General features: G+C 60.5%; 5 protein-coding genes across 5 annotated transcripts; all 5 read right to left on the bottom strand.

The window, feature by feature from the left end:
- LBRM_24_0450 (hypothetical predicted transmembrane protein) lies at window positions 1–1,122 on the bottom strand (the record flags this gene model as incomplete). Its single annotated transcript, XM_001565261.1, has 1 exon — window positions 1–1,122. A coding segment is annotated over one exon (1,122 nt), but the record flags the coding sequence as incomplete, so codon positions are not given.
- Window positions 1,123–4,630: 3,508 nt separating this feature from the next.
- On the bottom strand, window positions 4,631–5,986 carry LBRM_24_0440 (putative CMP-sialic acid transporter; the record flags this gene model as incomplete). The annotated part of the gene is made up of 1 exon (XM_001565260.1): window positions 4,631–5,986. One exon carries the CDS (start codon window positions 5,984–5,986, stop codon window positions 4,631–4,633), a length of 1,356 nt encoding a protein of 451 aa, XP_001565310.1.
- A 2,016-nt stretch (window positions 5,987–8,002) lies between these two features.
- Window positions 8,003–11,998, bottom strand: LBRM_24_0430 (hypothetical protein, unknown function; the record flags this gene model as incomplete). The annotated part of the gene is made up of 1 exon (XM_001565259.1): window positions 8,003–11,998. One exon carries the CDS (start codon window positions 11,996–11,998, stop codon window positions 8,003–8,005), a length of 3,996 nt encoding a protein of 1,331 aa, XP_001565309.1.
- Window positions 11,999–12,969: 971 nt separating this feature from the next.
- LBRM_24_0420 (putative ubiquitin carboxyl-terminal hydrolase) lies at window positions 12,970–13,893 on the bottom strand (the record flags this gene model as incomplete). Its single annotated transcript, XM_001565258.1, has 1 exon — window positions 12,970–13,893. One exon carries the CDS (start codon window positions 13,891–13,893, stop codon window positions 12,970–12,972), a length of 924 nt encoding a protein of 307 aa, XP_001565308.1.
- Window positions 13,894–14,847: 954 nt separating this feature from the next.
- Window positions 14,848–17,103, bottom strand: LBRM_24_0410 (conserved hypothetical protein; the record flags this gene model as incomplete). The annotated part of the gene is made up of 1 exon (XM_001565257.1): window positions 14,848–17,103. One exon carries the CDS (start codon window positions 17,101–17,103, stop codon window positions 14,848–14,850), a length of 2,256 nt encoding a protein of 751 aa, XP_001565307.1.
- Between the last annotated feature and the right edge of the window lie 2,025 nt (window positions 17,104–19,128).

Raw genomic sequence — 19,128 nt, 5'->3', positions numbered from 1 at the left:
CCTCGGCAGCGGCGGTGCGTCGGCGCCAATGTCGGCCGCACGCTGCATCTCGCCCCACAGCAGCTGCACCGATGCGATCATGTTCCAGCACTCCCACGTCTTCGCAAACGGCTTCGTGTAGCCGCGCGTGATGTCGCTGCCGTTGACGTAGGAGTAGATGAAGTCGAGGTGCGCGTGGCGCTGCAGCAGCTCGTCACGCGTGTAGCGGCGGTAGTGCGTGCGCAGGCCCTGGTCCGCCTTGGTGAAGTCCGCGTCGGCGCTGCGGCTGGCGGTGGCATTGCTGGCTACTGCCGCGGCCGCTGCGTGCGGCACGGCGAGGGGCTGCACAGCAAAACGGAAGGCGCCGTTGACGGCGTGCCGCGGCGCTGCGCCGGCGTCGCCCAGCTGCCAGTTGGCCTCGCCGTCGAGCCACGGCGACGGCGCCAGTGGCGTGCCAAGCTGCACGCGGCGCGGCGCGGCGCAGAAGGCCTCGTAGGTGCTGCGGCCCACACCGCTGCGTCGCCGCTCGTCCACGCGCGTGCCACCGCGGCCGAAGGTGCGCACCACGTAGCGGTCGCGCTCCACGTCGTGGTGGATGTACGCCGCGTGCGGCGCGCCGGTGTAGCCGTCGTAGCTGCTTGCCGTGGGTCTGCCGCAGAAGTGCGCAAGCGTGCGGCTCGACCGCGGGCCGTGCGGGCTCAAGGAGCGCGGGTCGTGCACAGGGGAGACGAGTGAGGGCCCCATCGTTGTGAGGTCAAAGTGCGTCTCTTGGTAGGTCCACAGCTGAATATTATCAGGGTTGTTGTGGAAGCGGTAGAGATGCAGAAGGCTTGTGATGGTGCACACGTATAGCAGCACAAAGGTGATGCCAGGAACCGTAAAGACCTCCCACTGGCGCAGCAGTACGGTGACGCACCGAGCTGTTTTACTGAGGCTACGGGGCGGCCGCATTATCTCTCGTCCTGCCGCAAGGAGCTCGTTGAGACGGGTGGCGGCAAATCTGCGGCATCGCGGGAGGACTTGCAGGACGTACTCGAGCAGTATGCATATAACGGCGGCGGCGACGTACCCTAGAAGTTGAATTGTAGAGGTTGGCGCAGTGCCGATTCCCAAGACGTAGGGAAGGGTGGGGCTGTCGGCCATTTGCCGGCTGGAGGAGATGGGCAGTTGGGGTGGTTGGAATGGCTGCCGTGCGGCTTTTCAAGCGTTGAATTCACTGTCGCATGGGTGTCCGAGAGGAGGAGTGCGTGTGTATAGAGACGTGTACCTCTGCAAGATGTATTGATGAGGCAATTTTGACTTGCTTTTCTTTTTTGCTGTTTTGTGGACTGCTGGCACTACGCCTGGAGGACACCCAGGCCAACACGCACGACCGAGACACCCGGAAAAGAGTGGAGAAGGGCGACAAGGATGATAAGAGGGGGGAAGCTGCAGCTTACGCTCAATCCTGAGAGTAAGGTGAGCGTAGGACAAGAAATCGATGCCTGTGTTACACTGCGCACTGCAGGATAACACTGCCAGCAGGACGACAGAAAGGGGAGGGAGAGGCGTCTTTAAGGTTGGAAAGCGCGTGTGACGGCATTCGCAAAGGTGGGCGCACCCACATTTTTTTTTTCACCTCTCAGCGTTTCAACTCCTTCGCAGCAAAGTGTAATTCTGCGTCACTCCCTATCGTACGCATAAAGACCCAGCGTGTGCAGCCAAGCAGCCGGAGAGGCACGGTACAGCAGTGCGCCGACTCAGCCATCCGAGCACGGCTCCTGCCTCGAGGTCTATACATCCACCCCCTCGCAGTCGTTCCCTTCATGCCGGTCGCCACCTGGTGCATTCCTCGGGGCGGCTCAGGCCCGCCATCAGTAGGCAGCCACGGCCGGGTGAGGTGAGTTCGAGTTGCCGTGGCACGCCACCCAGGGCCCGGCCGCCGACATCGGCAGCGATACACACCACTCTGGCCTCCCTACGTCGTAAGTGCTCCACCCTGACACCACCAGAAGTGCTTCGGGATTGGCAAGTGTGAAGGGAGGGGCTGCTTAGCTTTCCCAGGCTGAGTGGGGGTGCTGAAGACCGATATACCGCGCGCGGGGGCGTGCCCCTGTCGCAGCAGTGAAACCCCACGCGCATGGGAAACAGACGAGGCGTGAGCGACGCAGTGCAACCCCTCGTCGGCACTCACCGCAATCAGACAACCAAAGAGAAGTCAAAAAGGGGAAAATCGTTACAAGAGAAGAGAGCGACAGGCACAACGCCCGCGTCTCGTTTCGTCACCCACCGGCCACCGCACCCACACGAACGCTGGACCACCGTCCCACACGGCGAGCGAGCAGTCGGCCATCGAATCCGGCCATGAGTCCAAGCAGTCCGCCAGCCTCAGCTCAGGGGGCCGGTGAGGCGCCGCAGTCTGCCCGCGGGTCTCGTCTGGCATGCCGAGCACAGCGCCGGGTCGGACGCCCTCCCAGCAGAAAAACAGGCGGGGTGGGGATACCACAATGCCGGCGGTGCAGTAGTGGCCTGGGACGGATCCCGGGGGGAGGGGGGAGGCGCCGCAAGCACACCTGGTCATCGCCTATTTCCTCTCGTTGAGCTGAGTGCAGGCGCGATGACCGCCTAAGACATATACGATCCGGCTTGTCGAACGCGCAAGCGTGGTCCACAAACGCTGCTCCTATCTGGCTGCCTGGCTGCCGCTGACCTACCCTGTGCAGAGACACGCCCAGGGGGTCGACAGTGGAGCGGTGGGGACGCAGACCAGACCGCTATTGCCAGTGCCTGCCTTCCAGGCGGTCGCGCAGTCGCCTCAAGATCATTCGTTCGAGGAGCTTGCACAGATAGTCGGTCAACGTCCCTGGGCAGTAGGATGCGGTCAGTGGCGACGCTCCGGTTGTAAATGACCAGCTGCGCTCTCCTGCCGTGCACTGGCAGCGCCTTCGCACTCCCCTGGCGAGTCGCGTCGGCGCCGGTGGCGCTGCCGGATATCGCGCTCACTTCTGTCGGCACATCACCAGCACGTTGATCTGCTTCCCCGCACTGGGGTGAGGGCGCTGCCGTACCGCCTCCATTCAAGGCCGGGCTTCTCCAGCTCGTTCATGAACACAGCCGAGGGCGGGCGATGCCCAGGCAACGCGCAGGGGGCCATCTCGAGAGCAGCCACCAATCGCGTCCGTTTTGGCGTGCAGAGCCGTCAATGAGCGACCCTGTCACGCAAGACAGCGCTTCGGGGGGTGGATGGGTAGTAGTCGCTTAGCTCACCTTATCCTTGCGCAGTACTGTGTGGCGGTGCATGCGTGGTAGGGCTGTGGCCGGCGTGACAGCACGGGCGCACCGGCTTTCCTCCCGGGTGCGCTTCTGGCGTGTTGTGGCGGCCTGGAGCTACACGTATGCCCTGGTGTAGAAGAATGGGGACGCCACTGACGCGCTTCTCGTGCACAATGCCGGCCTGTGTCGAGGATTTGCCAAGGAGCCGAACCACCACCCAACACGGTTTGGTGTCGTGCGGCCCATGGGGCAACGCCACTGCATGCAGCCCACACCGGGCCCAGGATTACGCTCCACACCACCGCAGCCCAGTAAAGGCAGAAAAGCAGCAGGCGGATGCCCGTATGAGTTGAATCATCGCCACGACTTATAGTGAGCTGGTGCAGGCGTGGCCATGGCCGCGAGCCTCTTCCGCACCGCGCCAGCCCAGACCTGTCCGCCGGCACCGAGAGCCGCACAACCGTACTCGAGGGGCAGGCTGCAGGCCCTTGGCCTCCCCACAAAGAGGGGGGCACCGGGCCCTGAGATGCCGCGCGCTGAGGTGGCCGCTATCTCAGCAAGAAGAAAATACAATGACGAATAAGGAGCGCCGCGCAGGGGGGCATTCAATGATGTCCTCTTGTCTGAGAGCAGGAATGCTGACACTAGTGGTGTGAGCATCTTGAGGCGCACACTAACAGACAAGAGGTGAAAACTATGCGATGAATCAACGGAGTTCCCCTTAAAAGAAAGTCAAACAATCATTGAAAAAAAAAAAAGGAAGTAGAGACCCAAGGCACACTGACAACCAGCAGCCACAGCAGAGGTCCTCTCCCTCGCTCTTGGCAAGTCAACCATAGAGGAACTTTACTCAAATCAGCACCAAGCGACGCGTGCAGTCATACCTGCATCTGCTTGTGCCGGCTAGTCCACTTTAGGCGAGAGGAGCTGAGCTGTGGTAGCAGAGGGGGAGGAAAGCGTTCCAACAAGAGAGCGTGAGACGTCCAGCGCATCACTGCCCAAAACACGAAGTGCACAAGTCGAAAGAGAACAAAAAGAGGTGGTGGTCTCTCTAAAGGAATATCTGACAAGAGGCGATATCGATGAGGAAAACGGCGGAATGGGGGGAGGGGGGAAACAAAGAAATAATCTCGGCACTGAAGGGTTATTCGGGAGGAGGGATCGGGAAAGAAAAGAGCGAAAGAGAGCAGACGAGGGTGAAGAGAACGACGATGTAGCGTGGGGCTCAAAAGACAGAGAGAAAGAACAAACGACCCACACAAGAGAGCGAAAGACAGTCGAAGATACGGGTCGTAGTGTAGGTACACACACACACACACACACACACACACGCCTGCCACTCCCTGAGCATCGTGGCGACTCCTGGCCTCGTCCACCCTCTGCTCAGCTCCAGCTATCTTCACTGCTTCAGACTGTACATGATGATAGAGCACAGTACAAGAAACGCACCCACCAGGAACGTCGTGTTCAGCGCCGTGTGAAACAGAAACACCGACGCCATGCCGTTCAGCACAATCGCGAACGCAGTCGAGAACGACTTCACGATGTTGTCGCAGTAGCGCATGACCAGTGCCACGAGAATCCCGCCAACCGCCTGCACAGCCACCAGGGTCCACACCAAGCTGGTGAAGCCGTCGAAGAAGGTGCTTATGAACTCAGCAAGCCCGCCCACCGCTACCTCCGGTCGCCAGATCTCGCACAGGAACACAACGAGGAAGTACACGACGGAGAAGAACGCGAGATGGATGTTGCGTGCCGACAAGTGGAACTGGTTGCAGCGCTTCTTCACCACGAACTCCATGAACACACCGGAGAGCGCGCTCAAGAAGGCGCCAGCCAGCACAGCTAATGTGCCCTCTATTGACCATGTGCTAGAGACCTTCTCGGCCGCCGCAGCCTTTCCCATCTCTGATTGTACAGCTTCGTCGGCTTTACCGATTGTCGTCTCCGTTCGCGTGCTCTGCGCACTCACCTGTGCCAGTGTGATACCGAACATCAGCACCACCAGTGCCACCCACCGAATGGGAGAGAGACGGAAGTCCAGCACGACTCCCATCATGGCTGCCAGGAACATAATGCGCACCTGGTACAGCACCTGAAACACAGTCGTGTCCAACAGCTCGATGGCGTAGATGAGCAGCAGGCCCTGAATGGCGTAGATGATGGCGGGCGCAACCATGAGCAGCGCCTCCTTGTACTTGTGGTCCAGCCCAATGGCATGGCGCATGCGGCTCACAAATACAGCAGCGAACCGCTTGCGGGTTACGAGGACCCGCAGCGGCGCTACAGAAACAACACACTCGGCGTCTATGTCCTCCGCGGCGTCGCCGAGGGCGGGAGAGAGGCGACACTTCTCATCCACGACGCCGTTAGGAGACGCAGCGTTTTTTACAGCGCTGCCCCACCCCGCCTCCTTGACCCGCAACAGTGCCGCTGGCGTGGTGTCTGCTTCGGCGATCGCACTCTCCTGCTGCATTGCCCGCACTTCATCCACGATGCACCACAGAAGAGATAAAATGAGCTTCACAACCTCCGTCGTGGCCAGAAAGTGTGAGGCCTTGAAGATAACCACCTGCGCCTCCCCCCCCTCCGGCTCTGCGCCGCCGGCGGCGAGTGTGTGGTGCTTGTCCGCCTGCTGCGCGTACTTCATCAAGATTAGATACCCCGCGTTCTGCACCGCGAGCAGTACGAGGGCCATGGCATTGAAGTTGGGCATGTAGCGCCGCGCCCGCATTGACCAAGGAAAGTTCCTCATGCTGATGTGGTGGTGGTGGGCTGTACTAGCAGGGGAAGAGAGCGTCACAAAGTGTTGTTTTTCAGAGATTCTACAGCGCAAACGGAGGGGGAGGGGGCAGAGGGCAGCCGGAGGAAGAGTGAGCGAGGAGAGGGTGGGGGGAGAGGCTACTTCCAGAGGGCGGAGGCATTCATCACATCTGCCCGACTTTGGGGATGCCGTTTTACGCGGGGTGTCCTTGACGATCCGCCGGTCGCTTGGCTTACCGGGCCTCGACCCTTTCTGGGGAGGCAAACTCCCCAAGTGGCAGCCTCGAGGCCCGCCTCGCGTTGGGGAGCCGGGAGGGGTGTGCTGTGCGGGGTACGCACGGAGGCAAAGAGCACGCGAGTGCAACACAATCCTCGCGCCCTTGGGGGCCGGAGAGTCTTTTCGGATGGGGTGCGCACCCCCACGCCGCTGGACCACCGTCCCACACGGCGAGCGAGCAGTCGGCCATCGAATCCGGCCATGAGTCCAAGCAGTCCGCCAGCCTCAGCTCAGGGGGCCGGTGAGGCGCCGCAGTCTGCCCGCGGGTCTCGCCTGGCATGCCGAGCACAGCGCCGGGTCGGACGCCCTCCCAGCAGAAAAACAGGCGGGGTGGGGATACCACAATGCCGGCGGTGCAGTAGTGGCCAGCACGCCATCTGCACCGCACCGCATCGCTGCCAGACACCGACCACTGCAGGAGTCCCAAGTGCGGACAGGCGCGCGGGCGGAGCTGGGCGAAGGTGGTCTCCTGCCGTCTCGCAAGCTCAACATCTTCGTGCTTCGGGTGTGCGACGGTCGCCACCAAGGAGCTCTTGCCGCGGCGCCGCTACGGGGGACGCCGGCCTGGCGCCTGGCACCGGTGACAGGGTCCGTGGCCCATGCAGTGGGCGCCAGCTCCTCGGACACTGCTGATTTTGCACGCATGCCCGCCTCGGCCTTGTGCTTCCATTCGCCACGACCAAAGACAAGCGGAAACGCGAGGCGCACGCGGCGGGACAGTTACCGCCAGTGCTTGTGCCTCAGCACGTCGCAGCGTGCCGTTCTCCAGCGCTGCTCGGTCCGTGTCGAGTTCCATGAGGAGGGAGGGCGACTCCGTAGCCACAGCCACGCGTGTTCTTGTGTGTCTCAGCTGGTCAAGTTATCTCCGCAGCGGGACAAGTTCCGGCTACCCCGCTTCACACTCAGCGCGCGAGCTGCAAGCAAGGGGGGCCGCAGCCTTTCTGGCGCTGTGCACGTGTGTGCATGCGTAGCATGAAGCAACGCAGCCGCTCCTCACTTGGCGGTCGTTTGCACCGCACCATCTGCTCACAGCTACTGAGGGGGCCTCGCGAGGCGGGAAAGTCTGCACGCGGCCCGTCAGGGCGTGAGGTGCTGATGCCCACGCGGCCGGTGCGCATGAGGGAGGTGTGCGCGTGCAGTGCCCAGAAGGCGTCCACGTTAGCATTACGTTGAGAAGCAGCACCAGGAAAATAAGGAAAATGCAGAGGAGGGCAGTTGCCGTAGGGGGGGGGGGCGGGGGAGCGTAGGCGTCACGCTACGAGGGACGGCAGTAGCTGAGTAAACTGCAAAGAAGAAAGGGAAGAGAGGACAATGGAGGTGGTGCGCAGGGAAGTGGGGGTGGCGACGGTGGCAAAGGGAGAGAGGTACCGGGAGGTGATGGTGGAGGCGAGAACCCGAGTGCTGCCCGCATGGCTACGATGATCACGCTGATGGGAGTGCATGCAAATGAACAGAGCGCTTCCCCTGAGCTCGCTCGTGGTAAGAGAAGGAAGCAGCTCGCTAGGGAGGAAGGCGCATTGCATGCCTCAGATGTCCGGGGTGGCGTGTCCGTCAGTGAGGAACAGGAAAAGGAGGAGAGAGTCCATCTTAGCTCTGACCGTTTTCTTAGTCGCGTCTGTGCGTACGTGTCAGTGCCGGTTTGGACCTGCTTCTCGTTTGGACGTGGGGGCAAATCTCTCTGTGTGTGTGGGGGGAGGGCGGTCATGTGCCGGACGACAATGATCAAGAGCCCTACAAGGGTTCCTCCAGTACCCTTTTTCTCTCGCGACGGAGCGCCGCCTCGCAGCACACGCGTATGCGCTGCGGGAGTGGCGTTCGAGTCGCTGCGTACGTGGCGAGCACGAGCCGGTAGACGGAGAGTGGCACCGAGAACGTTGGCGCGCCATCACTTAATGGGAGGGGTAACACTTTGCTGGAATGAGCTCTCCTCGAGGAGAAGGGGGATATCTTTGTCCGAACAGGCCATCTGCGTGTTATGTGATCGGCCAGCAGCAGAGTCGTCTCGATAGTGTCTCTCTGTGTTTCCGGACTGTTCACCAGGGCACGAAACGCGGCCTCATGAAGGGGACCGGAGAGGCATGGAAGACTCCTCAGGACCTCGTCATCGCCGTTGCCGAGCTCAGCCTTGTTCCTCAGCAGTCTATCGTGCATTTCTAGTGCACACTGATAGAGTGTGGGCAAACACATTAGAAACACCTTCACGTCAACCCTGCCAAGCGAAGGTGTGGACGTTGTGGACGCTGCAGTCTGCATAGTAACGCGCCATGCATCGCTCAAGCAGTCCACATAAGCGGCGGCGGCACACCGCAGTCGACGGATTCTCGCCCGCTCGCCGCACTGCCCTTCATTGACACCATCGTTCTGAGGCTTTTCAAGGAATTCAACGTACACTGCGAGGGCCTGAAGGGCATCGTTCAGCTCTGCCGTGCTAAACATCGCGGTGATTGTTGCGGCTGACGACTCCATCCTGTTCCACCTAGAAAGGAGGTAGTGAAGCGCAGCGGCAGAGACGATGGTGTCGCTGTCATGCTTCCATTGGTGTGGCAGTGCATTGGCGTCGCCGTCCGCTGCGGAAGAGCGGTCAGGGATCACCACCTCGTCGCTATTTGCCACCAGCTGTGTGGTGGGAGATGACGCAGCCTGAGCACTCTGCAAAGCTCTGCAGGCAAGTCGATCACTCCAAGAGAAGGTATTGGGGCTGGAAAGGTGGGAGAGGCAGCGCCAACGCAGAAGCCGAACCGCCGCCTCATGCTCCGTGTCAGTAAAATTCACCTCCGTCGCCTCGACCAAGAGCACTGCAGCGGGAACCGCAGAAGTGGGGTCCAGCAAGCCTGCGGGCCGGCTCACTGTAGCCCGTCCCATTTGGGGGGACGCTACACCCACATTCCACCGCCATTCTCGCACTGCGCTGCTGTTGGCTTCGGCGATCCACTGAAGTCGTCGCAACTGCGCTGAGGTAGGGCCCATCATAATGGCATATGTGCGGCGCAGCTCCTCACCGCAGGGGGAGCAATATGGCGCTGCTGTCGCGTCAGCGATAGTGCACTGTCCATCAAGCACGGCCAACAATGCTTGTGCAGCGTGCTGCTCCTGCGCAGTCCGCACCACGTCGTCCCACGTCATCAGGCATTCCTGGCCAAGCGATGAAGCGTCATTCAGTTTGTTCTTCTCCATCTCTGCCCACTCACGGAGAACCGTTACCAACTGTGAGGAGTGCATCGGACCTGGGAGTGCCACCAACCACTCGCACACCCGCTGGATGCTTGCGAGCGAGAGGGGAGTCGCCATCATCTCACGATAGACCATCCACTCGCGCGCCGCACGCACCGCATCTTCTGCGTGTTGGCACATGGCGCTGCTGAGTAGCCACCAAGTGCGCTGTGGCATGGACGGCCATATTGGCGCACTGGGCGGCGCAGTGCGAGAAGGATCTCGCTGAACGTGCTCGCTGCTGCATCTACCCGTTGCCGCGGTGTTGCGAGCTTCACCTTGCAGCCCAAGTAACGCGACCATGGCTCCCTCGGCGCGCAAGTGGGTCAACAACTGCCGCAGCGCTGCGAGAATGCGGCGCTGTTGCGAGGCGCCTATGATCGCTGGAGACGTCTCCGCAGCGCCGCTCGAGGCAGGAGGTACGATGATGTCGTCGGTTGATGTACCCCTCCAGCGGTGCAGAGACCGTAGGAGGCGCACACAGAGAACCTCGGCGAGGCACAGGGCGTGCAGCGGTAGATGTGCAGCGGTCTCGATGGTATCCTCGCATACCTTCGCAATACTTCTCTCAACAATGGACGCGCGGGTTTCTCTTCGAGCTCTCTCCATGTGTAACGCGCTCAACGCCAGAGGTGCATCGTCGGGCAATAGCTGCTCCGCCTCACTGACGTTAAGCGGCTCCCACCGGAGAAAAGCATACGCGCGCAGTGTAGCGGCTGCGCCGTTCGCCACACGTTGCGCCGCCGCGTCTCCGCTACACAGCCGCGCTGTCTCGACTCCCCGTGGTGCCACGTACTCTGTTGCCCTCCACGGCGGCACTGAGGAGTATTTCTGTGCGAGGCTTCGCTCCTGCACCGTTGCAAGGAGGAGACGGTCCGCCGACGGCACCGCCCACCCGTCTGTGTCTTTGAATGCCCAGTGGAGCCGCTGAAAGACCTCCGTACCATTAGGCGAAGCAGTGGCACGCTTCCCGCCAATCCTGTAGAGGGGCACCATGGCTTCGACTCGAAGGGCCAGCCGCCGCCACGACTCGACATACACTGGTGAAGCGCCAGCGGTTAATCCGCCGCCTGCCAGCCCGGAGTTCCTGCGCAGTCGATGAACGACGGCGGCGTGCACGGCAGGGCCCATGTCCTTGGGTGCCAGCAGAAGTGCCCAGGCGAGTAGCTGGGTTACTCTTTCCTCAGTGATCGCCTCAGCAGCACCGACGTGGGCTGGAGCGCCGCTGAACAAGCAACGATGCACGAGATGGCATAGTGCTGCCTGCCGCACCTTTGCCATGAGCCCAGGAGGGAAGAGATGACAGACGTACTGACGCTGCTGCCCACCGTCCACGGCATCTGCGTAGCACCGCCGCATCGAAGAAGCGAGGCGTGAGGCGCGATTACCCCTGTCGCCGTTCAGTGCGGTGGAGGAGTCGTTATAGATTCGCATGTACACGCCACACAGCAGCGCCTCAAGGGAGTCGACATTTTGCCGTCTGCGCAGATTGCGACGTGTTGCGTAGCACAAGAAGGCGAAGGTGTTCCACACATCCTCCTGCTGCGCCGCCGTGAGAGTCTGCGCATGACTGTTTTGGGCCGAAGGTGCGACGGTGAGCAGGGAAGGGCAACTCAGTAAGAGATGGCTGAGGTGAGCCATATGTTTTCCACTCAGCTCCACCGTTCGCCGGGCCAGTCTGTCGACCAAGTGCAGGATCAGCTTGCAGTGGAAAGGTGCAGTACTGTCAGCAAACGCGTCACCACCGTCGTGGATGCCGATCACCCCTTCCAAAAGGACTAGAAGCGCATCGGTGTGTGCGTGAAACAGCAGCTCGCTGACGTGTTTAGCGAAGCAACTATCCCCATCATCCTTGCCCTGATCGCCTTGACGTCCTCGCACACCCTCCTCGCGGCGACGGCCGTTTAACATGCATTCCTCCCACATACTGTGGATATCTCGGAGCACTTGAGCACAGGCATCTACGTACCCGGGCGCGCTCGCCCTATAGCGCTCATGGACCACGTTGTGCCACCGTGGACGCTGGAGAAGAGCTGGCAGTACGATAGTCTGAGGACGCACGACAAGCTGCGGAGGGCACTGTAACGGTGGTCCTGGTGCCACTGAAGTCGTCATCTGCAGTGGCTTTACCAACATCGACGAGGACGCAGCCGCCTTCATCGAGACAGGGAGGCGCGGCGGCAGCGTTCGCGCCGGCGGAGTCGTCGACGTGTGCCGCGTCCGCGCCGAGGCTGGAACCTCCGAAAACGATCGAGTACTCTGCAGGTTCGACTGCAATTGTTTCAGGTCTTCCTGTGCGAGAGACAGCTCACTCTCTGATTCAAAGGAGGTGCAGTTGTTCAGGGCGTCCGAGGACGACGCCGCGGAAAGGGCCATCGTTGTCAGGGTGTGGCATGGCGACGACGTGTATACGTTTCCATAGGTGCTCGACCCACTAAGGACGACAGAGGAGAGGAAGGGGGGAGTGCAAGGCGAGAGGGGAGAGGAGGTGATGTGGAGAGGCACCAACCTTCTCATGGAAGCGTTCAGGGGGTCAAGGCAGAAGAAGGGGGTGGACGAGTGCGTGCTTAGACGCCGATAAGGGGCAGGTGGGCAGCAAAGCAAGAGCAGGTCGAGAGGTACAGGGGCTTGAAGCTACACGCACACCCACTTGCGTGAGGGAAGCGAGAAGAGTACAGAAGGTCAGGGAATAAGACAACCAAAGGAAGGGGACACAGTGAGGGAGAGGGTTGGTGTGTCTGTGCCTGGAAGGGTGGAGGCAGAGTCGTTCAGTGAGTTGCTTCGTTGCCGCTCCATGGAGGTCCCACGCGCCAAGGAGAAGGCTAAAGAGACAGAGGCAGCACCTTCGCCGCCGCATCCCCCTCCCCCACCTTCCTGACGTAGATGAGGATCTGTACTCTTGGACTTGAAGCGCCGCTTCTCAAGCGTAGGACGAGGACCAGTCGTGTACGTGAGAGCGGAGGAGAGCACGAGAGGGCATGGAGTAAGTGGAGTGTCGTGGTGGAAGGCGCACCTAGGCCCCATCCCTTCCCACAGCGCCGCCATTCAAATGCGCTACGGTCCTCTTGTCGTGCCTGCGCGTACCGCTGCCATCGTTTAGTGCGCCCACGGAGAAGCAACGGAAAAAGGAAAACGGTGGTGCTAAAAGAGAAGAGCCCCCTGCGCTGGCGCATGTGAGCGCGGCACGCACACATGTACAACGAACACCGTCAGCAAAGTAATAAGCGCAGCCCACGTAGCTCACACGCGCCAGCGCCACAACAACAACACCCCCCCACCCCCACACACACACACAAACCCACACACGCAAACGAATTCGCCTCGTCGAGGTGGAGTGATTGGGGTGGGGAGGGGAAAGGACGAGGTAGGTAGGTCGAGAGAGAGAGAGAGAGACCACAAGTGAGACGGCGCCCTCGCCCTCCCCCCGCTACCGCCAATGGAGACACAAAAACACGCAACACCGCGCCTACAGACACTTTGGCACTACTTTATTTGGAGACCTTCGCCTGCACCTCCGCCACGATCTTCTCCAGCTTGCCGCGCTCCGCCAGGGACTTCAGCAGCGTCACGATCATAGCATTGTAGTCGTGACGGCGACGCGCGTTTGCCTCCTTGTCTTTCTTGCGCAGTAACAACATCTCAGCCAGTTCTTCGTCCAGCGCCGTCGTGGGCTTTTCTTCCGCTCTGAGAGCCGCAATGTTCCTTTCCAACACCGTAACGGGGTCAGCGACAATCGTCATGAGCGAGAAGGAGATACCCTGTCCGGCGCCCGTCGTATCCTTCGCCGCAATGTCGTCGATGCGCCGCTGCACTACCTCAACGAGTGCCTCTCGGTAGTTCGCGTCGGTCGCCTCCCGGCACTGCAGCGGGCCCTCCTGCAGCCCATCCAGCTCCCAGATGTGTCCGTGGCGGTACACAAAGGAGACAAAGTGATAGACATCCGCGTTCTTCTGCGACGGCTCATCTTTCTCAAACGCCGAGCGTGGCGCGAAGGAGTTATGGGCCTCGCGCAGCTCGTCGAAGCTGTCCAGGAGCGAGCCGCGCATCTCAGGGTCGAGGTCTTGGCAGAAGCTCAGGTAGTTCTGCACTTTCGGTCCCAGATCCACCTGATCCGAGTAGTTGCACAGCGTGTTCATGATGGCAAGCGTGGCACAGGCGTTGTGAATCACTTGCTTGGCAAAGAACACCGGCGCGTCCTTCACGACGGTGCCCAGCAGCGACGCCTGCTCCGATGACTGCCACTTGAACAACAACACAAGACTGTATACGTCCTCGTACTGCTCTAGAATCGAGGGGTCGAGCATAATGAGGTCCTCCACAGAGACCCCCTTCACGCCGACGGTTTGAACGATCTCCCTGAACACTGCCGGGTCGCTCTCGATCAAACACCAGCGGCTCTCATCGCTGGGCATCTTTTTGTGCGTTTTTCCTCCACCGAGTGTGTACTGCGTCCCTCACCCGCCTGCGTGCGAGGCGCACGTAGTATGGCCAGGGGAAGGAGAGAGTGAGCCAACCGTCGTTACGTAATTCACGTCTGTATCCGCGTAGAGAACCAGTGAGACTGACAAGAGCGCTTCGATACACAGGGGGCAGCAACAACAGAGGGAGCGAGCAATAAGGGAAAGGAAGGTGGGGGGGGGGTGGGGGGAAACCCTTCGCGCGCGTGTTCTTTCATTTGTGAGCAGTGGTGTCGTTAGGGAGTCGACAATGGTAGCGTTGCAGAGGGGTGGTAAGGGGTCAAGATGGGATACGAGGAGAGGCGGGAGCGGTGGCAGCGAGGAATGGGGTACTCATTGGGTGCGGGCTGCAGAGACCGCCTACCTGCGTTGAGTCGTCCATGATGAAGGGAGCAGAGAAAGAGACGATGCAGTAGCGCACTTATCGTTCAGTTAGGATAAGTATGTTTCTCGCGTGTGTATGTGTGTGTGAGCTGCGCCAGTAAGTAGAGCGGGCGCGAAGCACACACACACACACACACACACACACACACACACACACACGCAGGTGCGGGATCATGGGTGATTCTAAGCGCGAGTGAGTGAGACCGTGTCAGACGACCGGTGAGCCAAGAAACTCTAATGTATGTAAAGAAACGAACAAACAGGCAGCACACACATATGCGCTCACACAAACTACAGGTCGTAATTGGAGAACGAGGAGTGTGCGGGGGGAGGGAGGGGGGGGGGGGAGAAAGGGTCAAGAAACGGCGTGGGTGGGTGGGTGGGTGGTACCCCTCGGCTTTTACACCCTTGTGCGCACTCCCCCCTTCCCTTCCGGAGTATCTCGCCTCCCCCTCCCCCCAAAAAAGTGGTCCACAAGCAACACGCACACCTACGGCGAAAAATGCAGGTGAAGTGAAGCTCTGATCAACGTACGAGCAGTGTTTGCACAAACTGTAGAAGCTCTTCCAGCACACGGGCAGCTGCGGGGGTGTCGAGGCGAAGCGCGTAGCCTTCCGCTGCCCCCGCACCGCTCTTCTCATAGTTCTGCTGATAATGTGCCGAAAGGGCCATGGTGGGAAGCGTCAGTGTTTTGCGGAACGGCTTCGCTATGGCTGACAAGATGGAGAGATAACCGGGGCAGCCAAGGAATACCTCCAGTGGATACTCCTTTTCACGGCAGCGCAGTACCTGCGGAAACTGTCTTGCATTCAGCGCGGCGCGCGTCACAAGGCCGATGGTAGACACGTGGGCCATGAGGCCTGGCAGGTACATCGTCTGCGGTGCAAGCGTCGACGGCCAGGCGACGATTAGGTGCGTGCGAGGGTCTGCCGTGACAGCCTGCAGGAGCGGCCCGAGGTCACCAGCTGGCCGTGTCACACGATGCGGGTAGCAGCGCGCTAGGTGCTCTAACCCGTCCAGGACGTAAACCAGGCCGGAGAACTTCAGCGAGGAGACGAGCTCGGCGGGAATGGCGTAGAAGATGAGGTCAATCGCGGCGGACCGAAGCTCGAGTACATCGGGTGTGCGACACGCTGCCTGGAGAATCGGATACATCTGCTCGGCGAGTCTTGTCCAGCTTGCAAGCACATCGACGCCCACAAACATGGCGGCCTGTTTAAACGTGGTGAAGTTCGGTGGTGCTGGAGGCTGCACGTTTGGCTTAATGACCAAGTCCCACAGCTGCGCCAACAGCAGTCCTGCCTCCCGTAGCGCCGGCCGCAGCGCCACAACAGCATCGATCACAGTGCGTACGATGAGCTGGTAGAGTGCACTAAGGTCAAGTAGAAGCCGCGGCGGCTGCAGCGCGGCCGCCGTTTCCGACCCCAAAAGCCAGTGAAAGTCAAGGACGAGTAGCACCGAATTGTTGAACGGGTAGTTTGGCTGAAACTGCAACGTGCGCAGGTAGTGGCGGAGTAGAAAGGAGGCGGTGGTGGAGACGCCACTGCGGGGTGGCCCGCTCACAAGCACCCGACATGGCGCACTGCTGGTTGCCGCACTCTTCGGGACGAGTGAGTTGAAGAGGTGCGAGAACGCTTCGCCAGCGACAAGATCGGTGGGAGCGGTGCTGTGCAGTCGTTGATAGGCGGCCCATTTGCGTAGAAGAAGACACTCTAGGCTGCTGGAGATCGACGTGGGTGAGAGGGGCTGATGCTGGGGCGGCAGGACGGAGAGATTACTAGCGAGAGAGCACGTCTTTTCAAAGGCCGGGCGCAGCGGCAGGGGGTATGCTTTGTGTGCCACGAATACCACACCGCGCGGTGTCCTCGCCGCACTCGTCGAAGAGGTGGCTGCATACTGCTCATATGGCAAGTCCGTCTGTGCACATGCTGCTGAGCCGCCGAGGCCGTCAGTCCCACAGTATGCGGTGGACGTCCTTGCCGGAACCGGTGCAGTTCGGGGTGGTACTGAGGTGAAGAGGCGCGCTTCTGCGGTGCTCCCTGCGGCAGAGGACGCGACGCCGAGGCTGTTCAGCATTGACGGCGGCTGCGATGACGTCGGCCTTCCACCAGAGGACCCACGTCCCCTCATCGCCGTGTTCAGCGTGATGCTGAAGAGGCGTTCTCTTTCCTCGGTTGGTGAAGGTTGACGCACGGCTGGGCCAGGTGGCCACGTGGCATCTACACTGCCCTGCTCCACTGCTACACCCCCAGAGGGGAAAGTGGCGGCAGAGGCTGCGTGGCTGCTTGTCGGCGCGTTCCTAGCGGGGTAATAGGCGGTGTCGCCATTGGCTCTGCCACCAGCGCCACTGCGCATGCTGTACCTGTCGTCGACTGGCTGCTTAATCGGAGGTGAAGCGGAGGGTGACCCCTCTCGCCCCCAGCCAGCCTCGGGGCCCGGTTGCGTTGCCGGCCTGTCTGGTGTGATGTCGACTACAGAGCCTGCTGCCGCTTGTGGCCCCACCGTGAAATTTGCTGGGCGACGCACAAGGAAACCCGGCCCCACGCTCAGCACAATTGTACGCGCTTCGATGCACTCCTTCACGCGCCAAAGTGGCTTGCCCGTAACAGAGTAGAGAAATCGATACCCTCGACCGGTGGTGTCCTCGCCTGGCCGCAGGGGTATACGGTCCGTTAGGTACTGGCAGAGCTCCGCCAAGGTGTCGACGTTGGCGGGAATGGAGATGTGGTACGGCCGCTCCATCCCGACATCACTGTTGAGATAAATCGACAGTGGCACCATGGCGAGGGCAGCAGCAGCGGGTATGGCCTACGGAGAGGAAGGGAGGAGGTCATGGAAAGTGGGAGAGGGGAGGGAGAGGCAAAAAAGAAAGACAAATGGCGGCACAGGGTCGAGAGGGGAGAGGGATGTGCGTGTTTGCTTGACCCGCGCAACGATGAGTTGTCACCGATCCGCCCCACTTTACGTAGGGGAAGCGGAAGACGTGTCCATGAAGCTCTTCGATCGCAATCATGCATCAGGTCGAGGGAAGAGGCTTTAGGAGGGGGGGGGGCGGTGCAGTGGGGAGGAGCAGCGTGGATCGAAGCCCAACACTCACGACGGATGGGGCACGGGGCCACCCACGCGTGCAGAGAGGCGAGATAAACACATACGAGAAGAGGGGGGAGGGGAGAGGGGGGGGGAGTTATGCACTTGTCTGCCTCCTCTCCACCCCACCGCCCCACCCACCCATCCACCCCCTAGCTGCCCCTTTTGTGGGGCTTTTAGGCTTCCGGCCGCAAAGCGCATGGTGGCGCGGAGGCGTCGTCTGCCTGTGGGCCCGCACCTCTGTCCTTTCATTTCGCCTGTTCGTTTGGGGAGCCGTCAAGCGCAGGCGCTCTTCCCTCGTCTCTCCCGAAGAACGGAAAGGACAAGGGGCGCCTGCACGGTTGGTAACCCCTCTTGTACAGGCGTAGTAGTGCGCATTGTGCGTGGGAAAAGGGGGAGGGGTGCGGGGCGGAGTGAAGTGACGTGAGGAACAGTGGCGCGACGTCATGTGCCTCTGTGGGTAGGAGGGGAGACAAGGAGAGAGGCTGACAGCAGCGTGAGCGAGCTACACGACAATGCCCACCCACCCACAAAGAGAGAGACACCGAGCACGATTGAGTCGGTAGGGCAGGGGAAGGGGGTTTGGAATTGAGCTCAGGACGGAGAGAAAATCCGAAAAGGAAGTACGGAGGAAACGAGCGCAATGACGCAGCTGGCCACACACAACAGCAATGATGCGGCTGCTGCTTAAGGACACGCTGACGGGAGACAAAGCTCAACAGAAAGAGAAAAGGGAGATGCAGGCAAAACATCTTTGAGAAAGTGCGCAAAAGGGAAAGTAAGAGCGCGTGCGAACACGACGGGGCAGCGGTACGGAGGATTTGCTACAGCACCACAGGAGATTGAAAGACATAAGGAGGACCCAGAGAGCCAACAAACCAAGGTGTTGATGCACTCACTCCGGAGCGCAGGGAGACTCACTCACCTGCCACGCAGAATGCAAAACGCTCCCAGCTAGATACACACTTATGCACATGCACGCCTATACACGCGCACAGAGAGGGCGAAGTGAGTTTCCAAAGACAACGAGGGCAAACAGGGAGTGAGCAAGAAACGCACCACACACACAGCGCAAGGGAGACCCCTCCTAAAGCTGAAAAAGAAGCACGAGAGAGAGAAGAGGTGTAGGAGGGCCGAGCGAGGGAGCCCTGACAAACAGCAAGTCAAGTAAGGAAGCGAGGGCGTGACTGAGCAAGAGAGGAGCACGTCGCGTACAACAGTTGCAGTCGCGAGAACGCCATGTCGCCAAAGACACTTACACAAGCTAAAAGGCGGCGGGAACAAAATTCGAGGGAGGAGGCAAAGAGTTTGTAAGGGAGAACGCACGCACGGTTGTGTGTGTGTGTGTGTGTCAAGAGATTGTAGATGCCCAGAGGGAAGCGAATACCCCAAGGGAAAGCACACACCATACAGCACCTACCCCCATCACGGACATACACGCGCACACACGCAATACAAAGCGCAACGTAACGAGAGAGAGGAGATTGAAGTAGTACTCCAGTCGCCCCGCCCAACTCACACATATCGGTGCAGACGCACGGGGACGGTATAAAGACATGTGCGACTAGCCACCCGAAACACAGACGCACCTACACTACGCGAGGCACAATGAAAGAGCAGATGCTAACGCTCGAGCGATGAAGTGGCACAGCGCAGAACAAGAGACCCATTGGAGCGGTGGTGGTGGTGGTGGTGGGGGGAACAGGTCGGTGTGTGGCT

This window comes from Leishmania braziliensis, chromosome 24, assembly GCF_000002845.2.
Source record: "Leishmania braziliensis MHOM/BR/75/M2904 complete genome, chromosome 24".
In the NCBI taxonomy this organism is placed as follows: domain Eukaryota; phylum Euglenozoa; class Kinetoplastea; order Trypanosomatida; family Trypanosomatidae; genus Leishmania; species Leishmania braziliensis.
This window is presented reverse-complemented; position numbering and strand designations above follow the sequence as displayed.